The following is a 20,482-nucleotide window of genomic DNA, read 5'->3' as shown; positions in this document are numbered from 1 at the left end:
CGCTGAAAAGAAAGAAGAAAAGAGAGAGAAGGGTAATAAACAAGATGAATTGAAATATACATTTCTTTTCTCTCCTAAAACCCACTCGAATAAGACACGCAACAAGGAGACAATGTAGAATTCTGGAAGCGGGAAAGCAGAGTGGCAAAGCAGCAACTAACTCAGCAGCAGCAGATCCAAGAAAGCTGAATCCTCAGCGAAGAGTGGGAATGATAAGAACGAAGCTGTTCCCTCATACTTCACAAAAGGCCCACAGATGGGCAGGTCCCCCTGCAGGGAGGTGTGAAGGCAGATTTAACAAAAGAGGAATAGGTTGACATTTGTGAAGAAATACTTAGGATTTCCAAGGCATATTATGACTCTCTCACTGAAAACAAGTAAAAATGAAGGAACTCAAAAGAGGTAAGAAGAGTAATGAAAATAAGTGAAAACACGTGTCTGTGAAGACGCTTATTGGAATGTTCACAGCGGCTCAGTCACAACAGCCCCAAACGAGAACCAACCCAAATGTTCATCGGCAAGAGAGCAGGTGTACAAACTGGGGGACATTTATGTATTTGGGGGCCGCCTGGCAGTAGAAGGCTGGGCCGCTGACAGGTGCTTATTAACAGCACCGTTACAGTTGCTTTATTGGAGAACAGTTGACGCACAACGTTGTGTCAGTTTCAGGCGCACAGTAGAAGGAATCAGTGCCGCGTCTGTCCATTCCTTTTCAGATTCTTTTCCCATTTAGGCCACCACACAGCGCTGGATGGATCTCCTCGTGCTGTACAGGAGGTCCCTGTTCCTCAAGGACCTGGTGTGCATGCGGCTGGGCATCGGTGTCCGTCCCAACCTTCTCATTTAGCCCCAACACTTTCCCTTTGGCGAAGCCGCACGTCGACCACGTTATTCTGAATGAAAGACACCAAATACGAAACAGTCCATACGGTCTGATTCCACTGATACATTCGGTTCAGGGACGAGAAGATCTAACCTATGGTAACAGAGATGAGAATAAAGGTGAGAGGAAAGACTGACTGTAAAGGAAGCACAAGGTACCTTCCGGTGGGGGCAGCCGAAGTGACTCTTATCCTGAGATGAGGTTACCTGGACTAGTTTCAGAAGGATAGGCATTAACTCTTCCCTAAATGTTTGACAGAATTTGCCTGTGAAGCCATCTGGCCATGGACTTGGTCTGCTGGAAGGTTTTGTTGTTGTTGTTTTTTGTCTTTCTAGGGCCGCGCCTGCGGCATGTGGAGGTTCCCAGGCTAGGGGTCCAGTCGGAGCTGCAGCTGTCAGCCTACACCAGAGCCACAGCAACTCAGGATCCGAGCCACGTCTGCGACCTACATCACAGCTCACAGTTCAGTCTTGGAAGACTAGCTTCCTGAGAATTTGTCCATTTCTTCCAGGGTGTCCATTTTATTGATATATAATTGCCTGTAGTGGTTTCTTACGATCCTTTGTATTTCTGCGATGTCCACTGTAACTTCATTTTCATTTCTAATTTTATTGAACTGAGCCCTCTCCCTTTTTTTCTTGATCAGTCTGGCTAAGAGTTTATCAGTTTTGTTGATATTTTCAAAGTACCAACTTTTAGTTTCACTGATCTTTTCCACTGTTTTGTTTCTAGTTCATTTATTTCTGCTCTGATCTTTATGATTTCCTTCCTTCTGCTAACTTTGGGTTTTGTTTGTTCTTTCTCTAGTTGCTTTAAGTGTAAGGTTAATAACTGGTTTGTTTGCGATTTTTCTTGCTTACTGAGGTAGGCTTATATGCTATAAACTTCCCTCTTAGAACTGCTTTTGCTGTATCCTGTAGGTTTTGGAATGTTGTATTTCCATTTTCATTTGTCTCTAGGTATTTTTTGATTTCCTCTTTGATTTCTTCAGTGAGCCAATGGTTGTTTAGCAGCATATTGTTTATTCTCCAAATGTTTGTATTTTTTGCAGTTTTTTTCTTGTAGTTGATTTCTAGTCTTAGCGAATTGCGGTTGGAAAAGATGCTTGATATTATTAGTTTTCTTAAATTTACCAAGGCTTGATTTGTGGCCTAGAATGTGATCTATCCTGGAGAAGAATGTGTTCAGTATGAGCTTGAGAAGAATGTGTATTATGTTGCTTTTGGATGGAATGTTCTATAAATATCAATTAAGTCTACCTGGACTAATGCATCATTTAAGGCCTGTGTTACCTTGTTGATTTTCTGTCTAGATGATCTTTTCATTACTGTAAGTGGGGTGTTAAAGTCCCCTACTATTACTGTGTTATTGTTGAGTTCTTTTTTCATGGCTGTTGGCCACTGCCTTGTGTACTGAGGTGCTCCTATGCTGGGTGCACATATATTAACAATTGTTACATCTTTTTCTTGGATTGATCTTTTGATCATTATATAATGTCCTTCTATATTTTAACTGTCTTCATTTTTTTAAAAATTTTTTTGTGTGTCTTTTTTGCCGTTTCTAGGGCCACTCTCATGGCATGAGGAGGTTCTCAGGCTAGGGATCTAATCGGAGCTGTAGCCACCGGCCTACACCAGAGCCACAGCAACGCGGGATCCAAGCCGCGTCTGCAACCCATACCACAGCTCAAGGCAATGCCAGGTCCTTAACCCACTGAGCAAGGCCAGGGATCGAACCCGCAACCTCATGGTTCCTAGTTGGATTCGTTAACCACTGCGCCACGATGGGAACTCCCTTTAATTTTTTTTTTAAGCTTAAAAAAAATGTTTTACTCAAAACTGTATCACAGTGCCCTTGATTATCTAACAGATAGAAGGGATCTGAATCTCCTCTAAAGAACGTAACAGTGGACATATGGTGCTTTGTCTTCTCCCTCACTTCGTCTGTACAGAACACCATTCTGAGACCAACACAATCAAGCATCCACCATGCTCCGATCCCCAGAAATGGAGGATTTCTGATCCTGTCCAGTGCGTAGTGTACTGCCATGCATATTCACCACATGAAATAAACATAATATACAAAATATTGCTGCTGTAAAAAGTGTACATTTCCCTCTTCCCCTTACAAAAGAATCTGTGGAAAAGTATTAAATTCCCTATTTTTTTCATTTTTAAAATTAATTTATTTTTGCTTTTTAGGGCTGCACCTGCAGCATATGCAGGTTCCCAGGCTAGGGGTCGAATTGGAGCTACAGCTGCCAGCCTATGCCACGGCCACAGCAACATAGGACTGAGCTGTGTCTGTGACCTCCACCAAAGCTCATGGCAATGCTGGGTCCCCAAACCCCTGTGCAAGGCCAGGGATCAAACACACATCCTCACAGATTCTAGTTGGATTCACTTCTGCTGCGCCATGAAGGGAACCCCTTAAGTTGCTAGTCTCTTAGCTGCAAATGCAAATCTCCAGTATTCTGCAACTGTACCCTCCTCTTTTCACGACTGCAGCTTTTGATATCATACTTGTGTGTGGATAATTTACTACATTTATTATAGGTTTGCCTTTACCGGTGAGCCTTCTCATTTGTAATTTTCTTGTTTCTAGTTACGGCTTTTTCTTTTTTGCCTAGAGAAGTTCCTTTTGTGTTTGTTGTAAAGCTGGTTTGGGGGTGCTGAAGTCTCTTGGTTTTGCTTATCTGTAAAACTTTTGATTTCACCATCGAATCTGAATGAGAGCCTTATTGGGTACAGTATTTTTGGTTGGAGGTTTTCCCCTTCTTATCACTTTAAGTATATCATGCCACTCTTGTCTGGCTTACAGAGTTTCCACTGAAAAATCAGCTAATAACCTTATTGGGGTTCCTTTATATGTTATTTGTTACTTTTCCCCAGCTGCTTTCAATATCTTCTCTTTGTATTTAATTTTGGTCAGTTTGACTAATACGTGTCTTGGGGTGTTCCTCCTTGGGTTTACTCTACATGGTACTCATTGTGCTTCCTGACTTGAGTAAGTGATTCCTTTTCTATGTTAGGGAAGTTTTTGGCTATTACCTCTTCAAAAATTTTCTCCAGCCCTTTCTTGCTCTTATCTCCTTCTGGTGTGTTTAATTTTGTCCCAGAGTTCTCTTAGACTGTCCTCATCTCCTTTCATTCTTTTTTCTTTATTTTCCATTCAGTGATTCCCACCAGTCTGTCTTCCATCTCACTTGTTTGTTCTTCTGCCTCATGTATTCTGCTATTGATTCCTTCTAGTGAATTTTTCATTTTGGCTATTGTGTTTTTTATCTCTGATTGTTTGTTCTTTAAATCTTCTATTTCTTTGTTAAACATTTCTTGTAATTTCTCGATCTTTGCCTCCGCTTTTTTTTTGTTTGTTTTTTGGTCTTTTTAGGGCCGCACCAGCACATATGGAGGTTCCCAGGCTAGGGGTCAAACTGGAGCTACAGCTGCTGGCCTATACCACAGCCACAGCAAGACAATATCCGAGTCGTGTCTGTGACCTACACCACAGCTCATGGCAATGCGGGATCCTTAACCCACTAAATGAGGCCAGTGATCAAACCACCTCCTCATGAATACTAGTTGCGTTTGTTACCTGCTGAGCCAGTTTTTTTTTTTCTTTTTCTTTCTGAGATCTTGAGTTGTCCTTACTATCATCACTCTAAAGTCCTTTTCATGCAGGTTGCTTATCTCCACTTCACTTAGCTGTTCTTCTGGGGTTTTGTCTTGTTCCTTTGTCAGGCTTATATTTTTCTGCCATTTCATTTTGTCTAGATTTCTGTGTTTGTGGTCTCCTTTCTGCAGGCTGCAGGGTTGTAGCCTTTCTGGTGTCTGTCCCCTTGTTGGTGAAGTGATACAGGTGCTTGTGGCAACCTTCCTGATGGGACAGGCTGGTGCCTCAAAAGATTCTTTTCATTTTGTACCATCTCTGTCCCTCTTAGTCTGAGGTGGAAATACTTCCCCAGAATGATTCTCTTAGAAACTTTGGGGGTTTTCCATGGTACTAGTAAGATTTACTTCATTAGTCAAAAGTCACAATCACAATCTCTTGAAGATAAGCCCTTTCCTACTTTGGGCTTCCTGTACAGCTCTGTGAGACAGTGCCATTAAGACGCTTCAAAATCTTACTGTTTAAAGGAGAGGCTCTGAGGCTTGTGCTTAAGATTTTTAGATGGCTTTTGGGTCTGAAACATAGTCTTAAATCACTCTGACATCTTAATGAAAGATTTTTATTGTCCCATCCTCCATTTGACACTTTCTTAATTTAGATTTGTTCTCCTTCTGGAGAGGCTGGAAAAGAGAAGCATTTCCAGACTGTGACTTTTTTGCTTTTTAGGTTTTTTTTTTAAAGCTCATCTCTCTCATCTTACATTTTTATCAGAGGCAGTGAGACGCCAGGGGGCACTTCATTACTTTGTCTGGAAATCTTATGCTTCACTGAGCCCATCAGGTAAATTTCTTAGTTCCTTGTTACTGCAGGTGACAGTGTTATCAATTTTCCATCACTACCTAGCAGGTGTCTTCTGTCCTGCATCTTCCAATAAGATTTTCTTCACTTTCTTTTAAGCCCTCACTGATAACCTCCCTCAAGACTTTTTAGGCTTCCATTTTCAAGTTTCTAAGAGAATCATTCTGGCAGAAGCATTGCTAGGTCAGACTGAAAAGGACAGAGATGATACAAAATGATAACAATTCTTTGGACAACCTCACCCCCACCCCCCGCCTTTTTACGATCAGGAAGAAGACCGAGAAGACAATTTCAGCTTTCCAATGGAAAAGGATGATTCAGAGGATGAAACCAAAGAGACCATGGAAACAACTCCAAAAAGTAGTATTTTCTCTAATTAAGGAATTGGCAATCCATGTCCAGCTGGATTTCAGAATTCCTATAAACCCGTGACTGCTATATGCCTCCAGTCCCACCCCCCCCTTTGAATGAGTGTATCTATTGTTATCCTATGCTTGTCTCACCATTGTATGTTGGGTATATGGGGTGCAGACAACATGTTTCTTTAGGTCACAGGCCTGCAGTTTGAGAACTACACTCAAGTAGCTATGCCTGAGAAACTTGACCAGAAAGGTCTTATTGGCATTTTGATGTGATTTAGATGAGCCTGGATCCAGATTCAGACGTTGTAAAAGGATGAGACCTTTAAAAGGAAATCTCAGAAGGGGAAGAATAAATTTTCCGAGTGGGAAAAATGTAAATAATTTATGTCTAGAGAGTAGACTCAAGCAGTTTTAAAATATCGACCATAATTCTTTGACCCTCCTCCCATCAAGATATGAGGTCTACGCCTGTTCTCTTGAATCTGAGCTCTGTGCTTGATCAATAGAATATGGTAAGAATGATGCCATGTTAACTTTTGAGCTGAAGCCTTAAGAAAATGGTAGCCTCCGCTTCCTGTTTCTTGGGACACTTGCTCTTAAAACCCAGTCACCCACCCTGGCATAAGAAAGCCCAAGCTACCCTTTTTGAGAGGTTCATGTAGAGAAGAACCAACAGCCAGCACCAATGTTATTAGCCACATGAATGAATCACCTTGGATCCTCCAGTGCCAGGTGAGCCACCTCAACTGATGCCATGTGGAAGAGAGATGAGCAGCTTCTGCTTTAATTTTAACATAGTTGAATATACTGATACTACCTTTTCCAGGAATATAAAGGTTATATAATTTTTCTTTTATAGTTTATGCTTAGTATCTTTTAAAAAAAAATCCTTCTCAATCTTAAGGTCATAAAGACATTTTTTAACATGGTCATGTTTGGGTTTTTCTAATGCATCAGTGAAATCAGAATTAGAGGCTATAAAAAAAAACACAACTATGATTAATATGCTAAGGTTTCATATGGAACTTGGAAGTAGCCACTTCATCCTGACAAGCAGTAGAAAGCTAAAAAGCAAACTGAAAAATCAACTATCCTTTTTAGATCAATCAGAGAAGTGAAGTCACAGGGCGAACTGCTGCCCCTCCAAGTTTGAAGAGACAGACAAGTGAAAACATAGAATCATAATTTACTTAGCAGAAACCTCCATAGGAACCAGCACAGAGGTAGGAAAATCTAAGCTATAATTGATGGATTGCTTGAAGCTCAATAAGAACAAGTCTGAGAGTTAAAAACTAGTGCTACCCACTCATGGCAGGGGTATGTGTCCCATACTTTTGTGAGTTTTACCTCCAGAAGCTCAACCATGTTCTCACAGTGAATACTGGAGAAAAATCCCCTCATGCTTCCAGTCGGGGAGGGGGAAAAAGGAGTCATCCAAAAATACATCCTTCTTAACATGGCCTGCCCTCAGCTCAAATTATTTTACCAGAGCTTAACCTGCTTGGATTTGGGCAGAGCCTAACCTACTTGGGGGAAGGTAAATACTTAACTTCAGCCCCCTCCAGCCATCCTGTCCCATCTAAGGGGGTGAGAGGGACTAAGAAGCACAGGTAAAGTTCACAGCCCAAGGGCACCGTCTCACTGAAGGACTGAGAGAGCTAATCATAGGACTATAGAATACTTCTCCTCCTGTAATGTAATACCTTACCATTACATTACTAAAGGCCTATTTACAACAATTCCTTTTACCTAGTACATTATGTCTAGCTATCGAGAAAAAACTGCAAGGTATACTAAAGGCAAAAAATGTAGTTTGAAGAGACAGAACAAGCATTAGAACTAGACTTGGGGAGCTCCCGTCGTGGCGCAGTGGTTAACGAATCCGACTAGGAACCATGAGGTTGCGGGTTCGGTCCCTGCCCTTGCTCAGTGGGTTGACGATCCGGCGTTGCCGTGAGCTGTGGTGTAGGTTGCAGACGCGGCTCGGATCCCGCGTTGCTGTGGCTCTGGCGTAGGCCGGTGGCTACAGCTCCGATTGGACCCCTAGCCTGGGAACCTCCATATGCCGCGGGAGCGGCCCAAGAAATAGCAACAACAACAACAACAACAAAAAGACAAAAAAGACAAAAAAAAAAAGAACTAGACTTGGACATGACAGGGATGTTGGAATTATTAGATCAGAAATTTAAAACAAGTATGATTTTGTTTTGTTTTGTTATTTTTCAAAATAATTTAATAATAATTTTTATTTTTTCCATTATAGCTGGTTTACAGTGTTCTGCCAATTTTCTACTGTACAGCAAGGTTACCCAGTTACACATACATGTATACATTCTTAAAACAACTATGATTAATACGCTAAGGTTTCTAATAGATGAAGCAGATAGCATGCAAAACAGATGGGCGATATACACAGAAAAATGGAAATTCTAAGAAAAAATCAAAAAGTAAGATATATATCAAAAGCATTGAGATAGAAACGAAGAATGCCTTTGATTGGCTTATTAGAGGACTGGACACAGCCAAGGAAACAACTGTTGAACTTGAAGATATCTCAATAGAAATTTCCAAAACTAAAAAGCAAAGAAAAAAGAAGATTGTAAAAAAAAACCCATCCAGAATAGATAATCCAAAAACTTGGGGCAACTACAAAATGAGTAACATACATACAATGGGAATACCAGAGGAGAAGAGAGAAAGGGAGAGAAGAAATATCTGAACTAATAATGACAGAGAATTCCCCCCAATAATGTGAGACACCAAAGCACAGATCCAGAAAGATCACAGAATACCAACAGTATAAATGCCAAAAAAAAAAAAAAAAATCTAGGTATGTTTTATCCAAAATGCAGAGAATCAAAGATAAAGGAAAAAATCTTGAAAGATTTCAGAGGAAAAAACCACCTTACCTATAGAGGAGCAACAATAAAAATTACATCCTTAGAAACCATGTGAGCAAGAAGAAAATAGAATGAAATATTTAAAATGTTGAGGGAAAATATCCACTGACGTAGAATGTTATACTCTGAAAAATTAAAGTGAAGGAGAAATAAAGACTTTCTCAGATAAAGAAAAATTGAGGGAATTTGTTGCCTGCAGACCTGCACTGCAAGAAATGTTAAAGAAATTTCTTAGAGAGAAGGAAACTAGCATAGGTCAAAACCTGGATCTACATGAAGAAAAGAAGAGCATCAGAGAAGGAAGAGCTGGAGGCAAAAGGAGAACTTATTTTTCTCATTCTTAATTGATCTAACAGATAAGAGTTTGTTCAAGATAAAAACAGCAACAATGTGTTTGACTGTGTATGCTAACATATATATGCACATGTTTATGTATAATTATGTGTAAGTGAAACGAATTGCACAAAGGATGGAAAGAATTATTTTCTCATTATGTCTGTGAAGTGGTGTACTGTTATTTGAAAGTAGACTTGTATTAGTTATAAACGTATATTGAAAATTGTAGGGTTAAAAAAGTAAAAAAAGAAGTACAAGTGATATGCTAAGAAAGGAGAAAAAGTGGAATCATATAAAATTCTCACTTAAAACCACAAAAGGCAGAAAAAGAATGGAAGACAAAAATAGGAACATAAGTACAAGGGCAAAAAATAGAAAACTAACAAATACGGTAGATATTTATCCAACTATGTCAATAATCATTTTAGATGTAAATGGTCTACACATACCAATCAAAAAGACTCTCAAAGTGGATCAAACATAATACCCAGGAGCTCCCACTGTGGCACAGTGGGTTAAGAATCCAACTGCAGGAGGCCCCGTCATGGCACAGTGGAAATGAATCCAACTAGGAACCATGAGGTTGCGGGTTTGATCCCTGGCCCAGCTCAGTGGGTCAAGGATCCGGCGTTGCCGTGAGCTGTGGTGTAGGTCACAGATGTGGCGTGGATCTGGTGTTGCTGTGGCTGTGGTGCAGGCTGGCAGCTTTAGCTCCAATTTGACCCTGAGTCTGGGAACCTCCATTTGCCATGGGTGTGGCCCTAAAAAGCCAAAAAAAAAAAAAAAAAAAAGACTCTAAGTGCAGTGGCTCAGGTTGCTGTGGAGGTATGGGTTTGACCCCTGGCCCAACACAGTGGGTTAAAGGAGCAAGTATTGCTGCAGCTGTGGCATAGGTCACAGCTGGGGCTTGGATTCAATCCCTGGCCCAGGAACTTCTAGATGCTGTGGGTGAGACCTTCAAAAAAAGACCTGAACTCTAGGTAAACAAACCCACTTTAAATATGAGGTTACACATAAATTAAAAGTAAAGGGATGGAGAAAGATACACTATGCCAACACTAATTAAAGGAAAATGGGAGTGGCTATATTAATTTCAGACAAGGCAGATTTTAGAGCAAGGAAAGTTACCACAGATAAAGGGGCATTACATGATAATAGAGGTGAAATATCTAAGAAGACGTACCAATCCTTACTGTGTATGCACCTAACAACAGAGTTATCAAAATACAGGAGGCAAAAATTGATAGAATTGCAAGGAGAAATAGATGAATCCACTATTACAGTTGGAGACTTTAACATCCCTTTATCAGAAAAGGGCAGACTCAGCAGACATTGTTGAACTCAACAGAACCAACAATCAATTGGATATAATTGATATTTATAGACTACCTCACCCGCCAACATCAGAACACAGATTCATTGCAAGCTCACATGGAACATTCACTAAGAAAGACCACATTCTGGGCCATAAAACACATCTTAACAAATGTAAAAGAGAAATCATATAATATGTCTGCTCTTAGACCAAAATTAAACCAGAAATTAAAGCAGAAATCAGCAACAGAAAGGTAAGTGAAAAATCTCTAAATACTTTGGGCTTAAACAACACATTTCTATGTAACACATGGGTCAAAGAAGAAATCTCAAGAGAAATTTAAAAATATTTAGAACTAAATGAAAATGAAAATACATCTCATCAAAATTTGTGTGATACAGCCAAGGCAGTGAATAGAGGGAAATTTATAGCACTGAATGTGTATATTTTAAAAGAAGAAAGATCTAAAGCCAATAATCTAAGCTTACACTTTAGGAAATTATAAAAAGAGCAAATTAAATCCAAAGTAAGCAGAAGAAAAGAAATATAAAAATTACAGCACAAATCAATGAAACTGAAAATAGGACATCAATAGAGAAAAATAAATGAAACCAAAGCTGATTCCCTGGAAAGATCAATAAAATTGATAAGTCTCTACACATGATAATAAGAAAAAGGAAAGATGGCACAAATGACTAATGTCAGGCATGAAAGAGGGGAGAGCACTACAGGTCCATGGTCATTAGGAATATTATGAATAGGAGTTCCCGTCAGTGGCTCAGTGGTAATGAATCTGACTAGGATCCATGAGGACTTGGGTTTGATCCCTGGCCTTGCTCAGGGGTTAAGGATGCAGCATTGCTGTGAGCTGTGGTGTACATCACAGATGTGGCTCAGATCTGGCGCTGCTGTGGCTGTGGTGTAGGCTAGCAGTTACAGCTCCAATTTGAGCCTGGGAACTTCTATATGCTGTGGGTTTATCCTGAAAAAGCACCCCCCCCAAAAAAGGGGGAATATTATGAATAATTCTATGCCATGAATTTGATAATCAAGATCAAATGGATCCATTCAGTGGAAGACACAATCTACCAAAACTTGCACACACAAAAAAAGACAATCCGAATATGCCTATATCTAGTAAAAAAAATTAAATCAATAATTAATAACTTTCCAAAACAGAAAGCACCTGGCTCAAATGGATTCACTGGTGAATTGTATCAAACATTTAAAAAATGCATGTTCCCGGAGTTCCTGCTGTGGTGCAATGAAATCAGTGGCATTTCCACAGTGCCAGGACACAGGTTGGATCCCTGGCCTAGGAACTTCATATGCCATAGGGCAGCCAAAAAAGAAAAAAACAAAACAAAACAAACAAACAAAAAAAAGCATGTTACTAATTCTCTATAATCTCTTTCAGAAGAGAGAAGCAGAGAGAATATTTCTTAACTCATTTGATGAGGCCAACATTACACTAAAACCAAAACTAGATAATTACTTCACAAGAAAAGAAATTACTCTCATGAACACAGATGCAAAAATCCTCAACAAAATACTAGCAAATTTAACTTAAAAGTATATAAAAAGAGGAGTTCCATTGTGGTGCAGCAGAAACAAATCCAACTAGGAACCATGAGGTGGCAGGTTTGATTCCTGGGCTTGCTCAGCGGGTCAAGGATCCGGCGTTGTCATGAGCTGTGGTGTAGGTCACAGACGCGACTCAGATCTAGCATTGCTGTGGCTGTGGCATAGGCTGGCGGCTACAGCTCCAATTAGATCCCTAGCCTGGGAACCTCCATATGGCTCAGGTGTGGAGCTAAAAAAGACAAAAAGACCAAAAAAAACACAAAACAAAACAGTATATAAAAAGAATTACATATTACAACTAAATAGGGCTTATTCCAGGTATGTGAATCTGATTCAAAATAAAAAAATCAGTGTACTCTATCACATTAATAGTCTACAGAAACATCACATGGCATCAGCAGATGCAGAAAAAACATCTGACAAAATCCAAGACCCATTCATGATGGAAACTCTCAGCAAACTGGGAAGAGAGGGAAACTTCCTCAACTTGATAAAGAACATCAACAAAAACCTACAGCTAAATCATACTTTTTCTTTTTCTTTTGGCTGTGACTGTGGCATGTGGAAGTTCCTGGGCCACGGATCCAACCTGCACCACGGCAGTAACCAGAGCCACAGCAGTGACAATGCCAGATCCTTAACCCAATGAGCCGCCAGGGAACGCCTAACATCATACTTAATGGTGAGAAACTAGAAGCTTTCCTACTATGATCAGGGATACAGTAAGGATGTTCCCTCTTCCCACCAGTTTTTGACATTGTATTAGAAGTCCTAGTTAATGCAATAAGACAAGAAAAGGAAATAAAAGGTACATAGTTTCAGAAGGAAGAAATAAAACTCTTTTTGTCTCTGAGTGACATGATTGTCTATGAAGAGAATGCAAAAGAACTGACAAAAAATTCCTGGAACTAAGAAGGAATTACAGCGAGATTTCAGGGTATAAGGTTAATATACAAAAGTCAGTGGCTTTCCTATGTGACAGCAACGAGTAGGTGGGATTTGAAGTTAAAAACACAACACCATGTACACTAGCACCACCCAAATTAAATACTTAGGTATAAATATAACAAAATATGTACAAGATTTATATGAGGAAAACTACAAAATTCTAACGAATGAAATTAAAAGAACTAAATAGATGGAGAGGTATTCCTATGGTCATGGACAGGAAGACTCAATATCGTCAAGATGTCCATTCTTCACAACTTGATCTACAGATTCAAGGCAATCCCATTCAAAATCCTGGCAAGTTATTCCGTGGCTCCCAACAAATTCATTCAAGAGTTTATATGGAGAGGAAAAAAACCATGAACAGCCAACACAACACTGAAGGGGAAGAACTAAGTTGGAGGACTGACACTACCCAAATTCAAGACAGTGTGGTATTAGTCAAAGAATACACAAATCAACGGGAACAGAATAGAGAGCCTCGAAACAGTCCCCTGCAAATACCGTCAACTGACCTTTGACAAAGGAGCAAAGGGAATACAATGGAGAAAAGACTTCAAGAAATGGTATCGAAACAACTGGGTAGCCAGAGACAAAACAGAAATACAGACAGACTTTGCATCTTTCACAAATATTACCTCAAAATAGATCACAGACCTAAGCGTGAAATTCAAAACTATAAAAACTTCTAGACGATAATGTGGGAGAAAACCAAGATGTCATCGGGCATGCCAGTGACTTCAGATGTGTCACCAAAGGCAGGATCCATGAAAGAGATAATTGATAAGATGGACTCATTAAAATTAAAACCTTCTGCTCTGTGAAAGACAATGTCAAGAGAATGAGCAGATAAGCCACAGACTGGGAGAAAATATTTGCAAAAGACATATCTGATAAAATGCCAATATCCAAATATACGAAGAACTCCTAAAGCTCAACAATCACAAACAACCTTGATTTAAAAAGTGTGCTAACAATGTTAACAGACACCTCGCCAAAGACGATACCTCCATGCTTCGCCCTTCATGTCGTTAGAGATCCGCACATTAAAACAAGGAAAGACCACCACACACCCGTCAGAAGGGCCGCAACTGACAGCACTGACACCACCGCATGCCGGCGAGAGGACGGGACAAGGGACCATCACCGATTCATGGCTGGTTGGAGTGTAAAACGCGACAGCCACTCAGACAGACAATTCGACAACGGCTCACCCTGCGATCCATCAGTCTCATTCCTTGGTATTTGCTCAAAGGAACTGAAACCTGGTGTCCACCCTAAAACCTGCACATGAACGTTTACAGCAGCTTAATTCATAACTGTCAAGACTTGGGAACAACCACAATGTCCTTCAGCAGATGAATGATAAATAAATTGGTAGTATATTTAGACGATGGTGTATTAAAAAAAAAAAAAAGGCACGCTTCCAGCCACAAAAAGATACAGAGGAAATTTAAATGTATATTACTAAGTGAAAAGGCCAATCTGAAAAGGCTACATACTGAATGATATCAACTATAGGACATTTTGGAAAAGGCAAAATTATAGACAGTAAAAAGGTCAGTAGTTGCCAGGGATTAGTGAGGAGACAAGAAGGACGATTTTTAGGACAGTTAAATTACTTTGCATGACCCTATAACGGTGGATACATGCCCGTATCTATTTGTCAAAATCTAATCAAGCACAACACTAAGACAGAGCTCTAGTGTAAGCCACGGGTGATGTTTCAGTGCAGGCTCATCAACGGAAACAAAGGTACTTCTCTGATGGAGACTGTTGATAAAGGAAACAGCCGGGAGTAACGGGAAATCTCTGCATACCCTGTACTTCCTGTTCAACTTTGCTGAAAACCTTAACAAAAAATAGTCGAGTACATAAATCCAGAAAACAAAACAGAGCTCTCCGCAGCGGATGCGATGCCCGCGACGGGCGCAGCAGAGTAAAGTCATTGCTTGAAGGTCCGTGGCCAAATTCTCTAAGGGTGTGTACGTCTTTCCATGCAGAGAATTTCGCAGGCCTGGCTTTTCCACCAAATGCTCTTTGGAAAATATGCCACTAGAGCAATCAACAGTGACACTTTTCAGAGAAGCACTCCAGGCACAAGAAACTCAACACGAGGTGCAGAAGACACGGTTGAGGAGAAAGAGCTTGACGACAGCTGAGCAAAAGGGGAAAGGATTACAAACAAGCACGAAAGCGGGTTGAGGAACGCGGAGGGCGACTGCAGGAGGCTCAGCAGCCGAGCAGCACGTGCGCCAGGAAGAGCGAACAGGGAGAAAAAAGGGGCGAGCAGACCCCTGACACAGAACTTAGAAAGTTCCAAGAAACTAAATAATGGAGGGCACACCATGTGTCCACATGGTAGCTAACAAATACTCGCGGCCTAGGTAAAATTTCAGGACACTGGGATGAAGCAGAAGCTTTGAAGAAAATAAACGGATTTCACACAAAACAAAGATACAGATCTAGAAAAATTACATGGGAAAATCAAGACATGGAAAGGAGAAAGCTGAGAACACAAAAGACGTGAAAAGGATGTCCAGGAACTCCGAAGGCTCCAGGAGAGATTTCTTTCAGGGTTTGGAAGGGATACCGTATTCAACATGCTTGAACATAAAGACGTACACAGCAGTAAGAAAGTCGAAGGTTGAATTAGTAAGTACACAGCAAAATAAACACATAAGAAATCAACACCTACTCCAAGCCAAAATGTATAACAGATGAAAAGCAACCATGATACACTAGATGGCTCAATTGAGAATAGTATATAACAAGTTACAATAACAAATTACTGAATTTCAATCTAATCAAAATTACAATACCACAGTAACAAGACAGGAAAGTATGTGCGGGTGGGTAAAGGGCAAAGACATTCAGAAGAGCAAAATCAGGGAGAGCATGGAGGGAGTGGCAGCCCAGTGGTCAAAAAAAAGAAAGAAAGAAAAAGTTAAATCCTCATCTTCGAAAGTGTGTTGTCAGTTGAAAATGCCTAAAGCTAAAAAAAAAAGTAAGACACAGTAACTTACATATATGGAGATAAATAAAAGAATCTGCTAAATTAAGAGTGACTGCCGGAGTTCCCACTGTGGCGCAACAGAAGCAAATCCGACTAGGAACCATGAGGTTGCGGGTTCCATCCCTGGCCTCGCTCAGGGGGTTGAGCATCTGGCGTTGCCGTGAGCTGTGGTGTAGGCTGCAGAAGCGGCTCGGATCTGGTGCTGCTGTGGCTGTGGTGTAGGCCAGTGGCTGCAGCTCCGATTAGACCCCTAGCCTGGGAAACGCCATATGCTGCGGGTGTGACTGCCTTTGGTGACAAGTAAATGACAGGGGATAGAGGGTCTGTTTGTTCCGATTTTGTAATGATTATTGCAAGCCTGTCGTTCCTTTAAACTGTTAGCATGAACATCACTGACACGAGCAAATCCTCTGTAAAAGTGTCGTGCAGTTAAGAAAAGGAACGGTTGGTGACGAAGGATGTAGCGTGGCACACGGCTCCCACTGTTAACAACGACTGGTCTAGGAAGGTACCCTGGACCAACCATCACTGCCTAAGTGCAGAAACTGAGGCTCCGAAAAGGAGGTGACATCAGGGCCCGCAGAAAGAGTGACGGTGCAGTCAGGTGGAGAAACGGCCATCCGTCAGGACTGCTGTGGTCCGGCCCAGAAGCAAGGAAAAGGAACCCAGAGTTGAGCTGCCACTCGTCCTGGGCTATGACTCAGAGCAGCAGAGGGACTGCCGCCCAGTGACCGCCAGAAGAGACGCTCTGTGTCCCTCAAACCCATACGGTGGGGCACAGCCATGAAGCTCTCCCGCCTGCGAGTCTTCTGAGTTCTGCTGAAAAGGCTCCCGGGCACCTACGTGCTATTCAGAATGACGCGGAGTAAACCAAGCACTCACGGCATTCGGGGTGCACGGCCTGAGGCCGGAAAGGGACTCGGGACCCTCACCAAGGGGCTCACCCACCCTCGCCTCCTCGGCTTTGTTCTGGGCCCTGAGGATGCGTTTGGACGAAGCAAGCCCGGTACCCGGCTGGGGCCAGACGTGAGACCCATCTGCAGAAATCCCGTGACGATGCTCTGCCAGAGCCGGGCAGGAGGGCCCCGGGCAGGCTCTGCTGTCCTGCCAGGGTTCTCTGGGGAGGCAACTCTGGCTGGCCTCCTCGTTAGGCACTGACGTTCTAGCACTCGGACGGAGACAGTCTCAGGCCTTCTAAGAAAAAGACCACCTCACCGCCTCCGGGAGCCTCCCAATTGCTTAGACTTCACCCGAGAAGACAGAGAAGCACTGCCGAGGAAGCGGGGTTCACACAGAAAAAATATGCTCTTTTCAGTTGCCCCCACGGGGAGGCTGCGTATCTATCCACCGGGGTAGCTCTTTCCGAATTACCTTCATACACAGGTAACTACATAAATGAAATGGGAACAGATAAGCGCAACCCAGGTGGATAACCGTCCGCTTCAGCTACCAGACTGTGCTTTGAATCGAGCGTACATGGACTGATCCCCCAAATCAAACACAGCACCAAGACCTGCCACCATCGGGGATGTGAAAAGCATCAGAGCAGTGTCGCACGCACGTGAGAACTGCTGTCATGCTGGAAGGGTTCTGGGAGGGATAACCACGAGGGGGTACCCCGAACGGAAAAGGACGGGGGAGACTGGAAACCGGGCCGGGGAGCTCCCGAGGATGTGGGTATCCGCGCCCCCCCCCCGCCCTCCCAACTCTGGGTTCACAGACCATCTCCCCAAGATTTCTCTGACTGCTGTGACAGAATTAAAGCTCTCTGAAGTTACTCTGAAGGTGAAAAAGGTTTTTAAAGATTATATTTAGGTTTATAAATGGATGGGGGCTAATTATTGGCACAGGATAAGAAGTACAGACACGGAGGCCTGGGGCTTGGTGCAGCTAACGCTGTGATCTGCTCTTACCTGTGGGGGCCTGCATGGCTGCGCTGGGGACGGTGGCCGCATCTTGGGGCACGGTGCTGGTATCCGGTTCGGGGGTGCTGGTTGTTGGTGAGGTGGGTGGCGGGTTCGGCAAAGTCCGAGGTTTCCTCTGTCAAAATGGATGGAAAAGTTTGCTACCCAGCACAGGTAACTCGTCTTCTTGCTCTTCCAATCCTAGCACTTACTTCACCAATGAAATTGAAATATATGTGTGGATGGGACTGTGCTTTTTTCTTTTCTTTTTTGCTTTTTAGGGCTGCACCTGTGGCATATGGAAGTTCCTAGGCTAGGGGTCCAATCAGGAACTGCAGCTGCCGGAGCCACAGCAACACAGGACCCAAGCCAAATCTGTGACCTACACCATAGCTCACAGCAATGCCGGATCCTTAACCCACGGAGAGAGGCTGGGGATTGAACTCGTGTTCTCATAGATACTAGTGGGGTTCAAGAGCCGCTGAGCCACAAAAGGACCTTCCTTATTATTATTTTTTAATTGAAGTGCAGCTGATGGACAATGCTAGGTTAGCGGAAGGTGTACAGCAAAGCGATTCTTTTTCATGTACATACGTGTTCTTCGTGAGAGTGTTTCCACCACGGATGAGATGATCACAAGCTAGGGACCCAGTCCCCTGTGCCACACAGTCGGGCCTTGCTTGCTCGATAGTTTACGTCCACCGTGGGTAACTGTTAAACTCCTCGCGTCCCCTCCCTTCCACTTCCCCCTTGGCAACCATACATTTGTTTTCGATGTCTGTGAGTCTGTTTCTGTTTTATGAAGAAGCTCACCTGCATCATTTTTTCAGATTCTATATATAAGTGATATGATACATATTTTTTCCACACAGCATCTTGCCTAAAGCTGCAAACATAGCAGATGCTTAGTAAATATATTTTTGAATCCATGTGTAAGATTCTGGGTCCCGTAGAGCCAGAGCTTAATTCGCTGTCTCTTATTCTGTATTCAATACTGTCATTTCAAGTCCAGGCTCTTCCCCATTTGGATAGAAAAAAGCAAAAGATGCTGTGGCTTCGGTCTCCCCTGACAATATACTTTGTTTCTCCCTTTGAAAAACGGAAAGTCCCTTCCCCTGACTCGACAAACTACTTTCTTCCGCCTGCCTCACCAGCTCATTACCTGACTTTAGCTTTTATTTTTATATTTTTTCTACCTTAAAACTTACACTCTGGTAAACTCTAACTATAGAACTTCTCTAAAACCTGTATTTTAACCTGGCCCCTGGCTTTACAATAATAAACCCTCCCTTTTGCCTGGAATACCTCTTCTTTCCTTTTTTTTTTTAACCTTATAAAGCATGTTCATCCAGGAAGCTTTTCTAGATTTCCTTTGGTCAGTGTCTCTTCTGTGCTATTGCTGCACTTTGCACCGTAGCATTTGCCATGCGGTTTTGTATTCTGTTTACATACTGGCGTCCCCTGTTGGCCTTGTGCTCCCCGAGGCTGATTCTGAGGGCCAGTCCTACATGGTACTTGGCACATAAGTGTCAATACACACCTTTCAGTGAAGCGTACAGGAGAGAATGCCAAAAATGGGGGGAGTAATAAAAAATGACCTGATTAAAAAATTTAGTAGCTCCTCTACGCTGTTCAGGGCAGTCTCTCGGGGAGAGGAGAGAAAGCTCTCGGAAGGCTTTTTCCAAGAAATAATTTTTTAAAACCCTCTCTAGATGCGAGGAAAACATAACCACTACTGAAATCCGCAAGCCCCATTTCACTGAAGGGCCCGTACGGAGGGCCCACTCTGGGAGCCGTACCAACCCGACCCCCTTGGAGTGTATCTAAAGGGACAGCTCCCGTGACAGCAGCATATACACCTGAGATGGCCTTGCCTGTGAACGCGTCATGCACACTCTCGTGGACACTCGCAGCACACACAGGACATGCGGGTATTTCCTCCTATTTTTTGACATCGCCACAAGTAAAAATCCGCATAAGCAATGAGTCAGGGAAGAAAGGAAATACCAGCTCAGCTGCACCGAGTTGGTGGTAGGATTTCATGGGGTCCCTGAAGGAACAAACCTGGTGAGTTAGCTGCCCAAATGTTGTAGGAAAAAGCAGAAAGGCGTAAAGATTATCACTGTTTGAGACAGGGCATTTCCATGTAGCATATCTGTTTATATACTACCTCAACTCCATCTCATTGGTTTTACTGGGGCTCATATCCTTACTCAAAGAATTCCCAAAGCCACACAGGTGGGGACAACTGGAGGTGAGACATGCATCTAAGTTCGTTTGGCTTTAAAGCCTATGCTCTTGTCACAAGACCACTTGGCTTCAAAAACGAATGTAAGGGTCTTGGGTTAAGTACAGTCACACACACACTTAGAGGGATAAACAAAAGGACAGGAAGGGAAAGGAGGGAGTCAAATCCCAACCCCTTAAAATACAGCATTAGACGAAACCTACTGTTTTTAAGAGGACTGGAAAGAAAGAGGACTTGGGCTATTATGTTTAGGACTTCCTGAGAAAGCAAGCAGAGACAAATCGTAGACTCCCAGCTCCTAGGTTCTGAAGGCTCTTAGAGGCTCCTTAATCCAACCACCCATCCATACCTACTTCCTACTCCCTGACAACATCACTCCCAATCACCACCTGGTAACCTGGCTTAATACTGCTGGTGATGAGACACCACCACTTCCATTTCCAAACAGATTTCACTGTTGCTTTCATGCTGAGACAAAGCCTGTCTGCTTCAGCTGCTGCTTAGTGGTTTTGGTTCCAT

General features: G+C 42.4%; 1 protein-coding gene across 1 annotated transcript in view; it reads right to left on the bottom strand.

The window, feature by feature from the left end:
• The window catches only part of SCMH1 (Scm polycomb group protein homolog 1), a 190,374-nt gene that overhangs the window by 29,286 nt on the left and 140,606 nt on the right, over nt 1-20,482 (bottom strand). The window contains 1 exon segment of the mRNA XM_047789532.1: nt 17,725-17,851. Within this exon segment, the coding sequence (XP_047645488.1) occupies nt 17,725-17,851 (127 nt within the window).

This window comes from Phacochoerus africanus, chromosome 8 (assembly GCF_016906955.1).
Source record: "Phacochoerus africanus isolate WHEZ1 chromosome 8, ROS_Pafr_v1, whole genome shotgun sequence".
NCBI classification, from domain to species: Eukaryota; Metazoa; Chordata; class Mammalia; order Artiodactyla; family Suidae; genus Phacochoerus; species Phacochoerus africanus.
Note: the sequence above shows the minus strand (reverse complement) of the source record. Positions and strands in the feature narration are given on the sequence as shown.